Source organism: Solanum verrucosum, unplaced genomic scaffold (assembly GCF_900185275.1).
Source record: "Solanum verrucosum unplaced genomic scaffold, falcon-dt-bn FXZP01000118.1, whole genome shotgun sequence".
In the NCBI taxonomy this organism is placed as follows: Eukaryota; Viridiplantae; Streptophyta; class Magnoliopsida; order Solanales; family Solanaceae; genus Solanum; species Solanum verrucosum.
In genome coordinates this window covers 316,386-320,047 of record NW_026020568.1, presented here as the reverse complement: position 1 = coordinate 320,047, position 3,662 = coordinate 316,386, and the positions used below count along the sequence as shown (strand labels likewise).

General features: G+C 35.3%; 1 protein-coding gene and 1 long non-coding RNA gene across 2 annotated transcripts; one reads left to right on the top strand and one right to left on the bottom strand.

Annotated features, from left to right (window-relative positions):
- The first annotated feature begins 380 nt into the window (after positions 1-380).
- LOC125810546 (uncharacterized) lies at positions 381-2,304 on the top strand. The gene is made up of 4 exons (XR_007441875.1): positions 381-439; positions 519-827; positions 1,274-1,454; positions 2,237-2,304. It is a non-coding gene; the product is annotated as an uncharacterized LOC125810546 (long non-coding RNA).
- A 115-nt stretch (positions 2,305-2,419) lies between these two features.
- On the bottom strand, positions 2,420-3,340 carry LOC125810545 (probable ubiquitin-conjugating enzyme E2 26). Its single transcript, XM_049490021.1, has one exon. It carries the CDS (start codon positions 3,312-3,314, stop codon positions 2,460-2,462), a length of 855 nt encoding a protein of 284 aa, XP_049345978.1. The 5' UTR covers positions 3,315-3,340; the 3' UTR covers positions 2,420-2,459.
- Between the last annotated feature and the right edge of the window lie 322 nt (positions 3,341-3,662).

Genomic DNA, 3,662 nt, shown 5'->3' with positions numbered 1-3,662 from the left:
TGATTGTGATATGTATCATCGTCGGTTATTTATTGTAATTCCATTATCACGATATTTTGTTGTTTTTAGTCCTTTTTTTGGGGGATTTGTAGTGCCCCTTGTTAGTTGCTATGTTTTTACCATTGTTTTCTTCTTTCTTGTACTTGAATTTGCTATGCTTGAGCCAAGTGTCTCCACAAGTTATCGGTAAGGTTTGTGTACACTCTACATTCCCCATACCCCAATTTTGGGATGTCACTGGATATGTTGGTGTGTTGTTGCAGTGATTTTGATTGTTATATTTCACTTGCTTAAGTTCATGGTCTCCAGTTATGTTGCTTGGACTCTCCAAAAAAAGAAGTCACACTCGTGTCGGATTCTTCAAAGATACACTACTTTTGGAGAATTCGACATGTACCCGTTGCCATTTTTAAAGAGTTCGAGCAACATAGCCCCCAAGGTAATTCCGGTGAACAGTTTGAGAGTAGCACTTATTCAATAAACTGCAGATGGTAACAACTATACCATTAATATATGAGGTTCATTACTTTTCAACCAAAATAAGAGGGAGAATAAGGGGAATACAGTCTCTTGAAGTATCAATTTAATAAAGGAACACTGATCTTTAACTTCTCCCGTGATATAAACATCTCTCATTTGGCACAAAGAGTTGACTAATGCTTGAACAGGTTCGAAAATTGTGGAACAGTTATGATAACAACTTCATTAGTGAATGGAGAAGCAGGAGGTAGAATGCCAATGGCATCAACTACCCAATGGATAAGAATAGATGGTGAATTCATAGTAAATCAGCAGCAGATATATGAGGCTCTTGACTTGCATTTTTTGTAAACATTGTCAAAGTATCGTTATCTCAAAACTCTAGTTTGTTTTTCTTCCTAAATCAACGTTCCTTGCTCCAAATTAATGTAAACATGATACTATTTGTCATCTTTATTTTCTCTAGATCCCAATAGATGAGTAAGTTAACTTCGGAATGAACGAGGAGATTTGCTGTAGTTTGATGCTAAACCAATTGAGACCTTTTGCTTAATTTAACACTAAAATGATGTGGGAAGATGTTTCCACTTCTTCCCTTTATAAGTCAGTAATTTGAGAGTCACATGTTAAGTTGCAACAAGTCTATGCATTCATCATATAATCCATCTTTAGTTTAGTGGATAAAGTTCTATTTACGAATAGTTAAAGATTCATGCTCTTTTCTATATGACGATTTCCATTCCTTTTAATTACATGGGGCTTAACTAACTGGATGTTTTACAAATGTGGTAAGATTGATGTTAATGGTACCAAGCTAACTCAAGTGAAACACTCATAACTTCCTAATGAGAATTCAATCCCTTGCCGGCTGTGGAAGTAACTTCAAATTCACGAAGTTGCTTTTGGAGGAAGATGGTTAATTTTGGTGTTAGCAGTTTTGTGAACTTTGTAAGATCCAGAAAAGGCTTAATGAGGTAAACCTCGCATTGGATGCTTCAGTATCTTTCTCTCTTCTTTTTTCTATAGTCATACATTGCTTCACTGCCTGAATTGTAAAATACACAGTTGCTATAAAGCATAAACTACCTTAGTACTTCCAAATGTTAACTGTAAGGTGTACTCAGTCCTATGAACTGATTTCAGCATCACTTTACAGCTCATTACACTTTTGTTGCAATTGAATCCAAGAACAAGACTAAGAGGATCAATATTAGGTGAATAACTCTAAAAAGTTCAATATTAGGCTATATTAAATTGAGTCATCAACGAGTATGTATTCCCTATGGGAGTGTGACATTACACTTTGGAAGCAATTGAATCCAAGAACAAAACTAAAAGGTTCAATATTAGGCGAAGCTATATATTAAATTGAGTCATTAACGAGTATGTATTCCCTATGGGAGTGTGAGTACCTATGTGGTGAAATAATAAGTGGGATATGTTATCATGATGTTAGCTGGTTTCTTCTTCAAGTCGAACATATTTCACTTTCATTTTTTGACGCAACACACTAGTTATAACACTCGGTAATTTGTCGTGTTTCTTTTATCTATTTAAGCAAACTTGGCAAGTTTGCAGAATTCTTTTTACCTGTTCTATGACATTCATGAACACGGGTTGGGTTGAAGGGAAAAATGAAAGAGAACAGATACTTATCAAAGGAAAAAATTACTTTTTCATTCCACAATGAATTTCCATCTGCTGTATGAAATGTATTAAGTGAATTGTTGATCATAATCATCAGAATTATGTGCAGTATGCTTCTTGCTCCAAATTTGGGAATTCAACAATAAATAGTTGGGAAACATTGATAATTCAATAAGGTAAATGTACTAGCATTGAAAAAAATAAAAGAATGATTATGTAAACTACATTCTGCTCATCCGCATACCATATTAACTACTACTACTCCTATCTTTTTTCTCAGGCCAGGTTTTTTCAGCTTAGAGAGTATGTTGCTCAAGATAGTTACAACATTCTTAACAAACCCTTGGCTGTTTGATCTTCTCCTTTGCCGGAAGGTCTACCAAACGATGGTGCTTGCAATAGGTTCCATTCTGTTCAAAAGCCCTGTAGAGTTCATGGAAAAGATTAACCATCAAGTCACTGCCATCCATTTGCTTCTTGTAGTTCAGCAGAATATAGTGAGCCCTTGTCCTGAAGTATCCTTCTACAAAATCTTGGAAGTTCATGAGGGGTCTCCTCAGCATATATATCATGCCCTTACATGTCAAGGTAAATGCTTTCTTGTATCCTTCTCTACCACTAGGATTTACGCGTGTCGTACTCAAGATTGAAGTCTGAATAGCTGTGAGCACTTGCAATATGTTAGATTTCTCTGGATTCCACTTGCCTTGAACACCACAATACCAGTTAGTCAAAAAGTTACCACCTTCCAATAGACTAAGTGTAACCTTACCCTTAGGGTCCAAAAATTCGTTCAAGTCAAGATTATAAGAATGGTAATGAATTCTTGGAGGACAATTAGGGTAGTTTCTTGGGAAAAGTAGGTCGAAAAAGAAGAGGCCATGGGCGTAAGGCGTATCGGGTGGACCAACTATGACTGTCCTCATAAGATCAATCCTCTTCTCATAAGACTTGACAAGAATGGAACTGGGAAGCTTGTTCTCCAATAAAAGCCATTCTTTTTCGATTCGTTGGCGAAAGGCGCTCTCCAATCCCATGTTCTTGGAATTTCTGTCATATTTCAAGAAGTGATGATCATTTGGAGGATAGTCAAGTATGCTAAATTTGTTGATCTGGTTAAACCTCTGTTCGATATCGTCGATAATTTCTTCAATTTCCCCATACATGTTGTTGTTTGCCTCATCCATTGATTGGTGTTGCTTGTTATGAAGCAAGCAATTGTTTTCTTGTATATTATGTTCTCTGAAAAAACAGAAAAAACCCTCCCTGTTTAGTTGGAAGGAATTCTATTTTTCAGTATAATTCTAACAATATCAACGCCTTGCTAGGTATAATGAAAATATATAGGGGATTTATGTAACTATATATAAGTAATTATATACTAATATTCCTAAATCCCAACTAAGTCAGGAAAAAGAAAACGTTACATATAAGTAATTATATACTAATATTCCTAAATCCCAACTAAGTCAGGAAAAAGAAAACGATCGATATTTAAGGTAATTATTTGAATTGAACTAAAACCTTAATGGACT

Excerpts from the sequence above, each read along its gene's own strand:
- LOC125810545 (XM_049490021.1), bottom strand. The coding sequence starts at position 3,314 with ATGGATGAGGCAAACAACAACATGTATGGGGAAATTGAAGAAATTATC.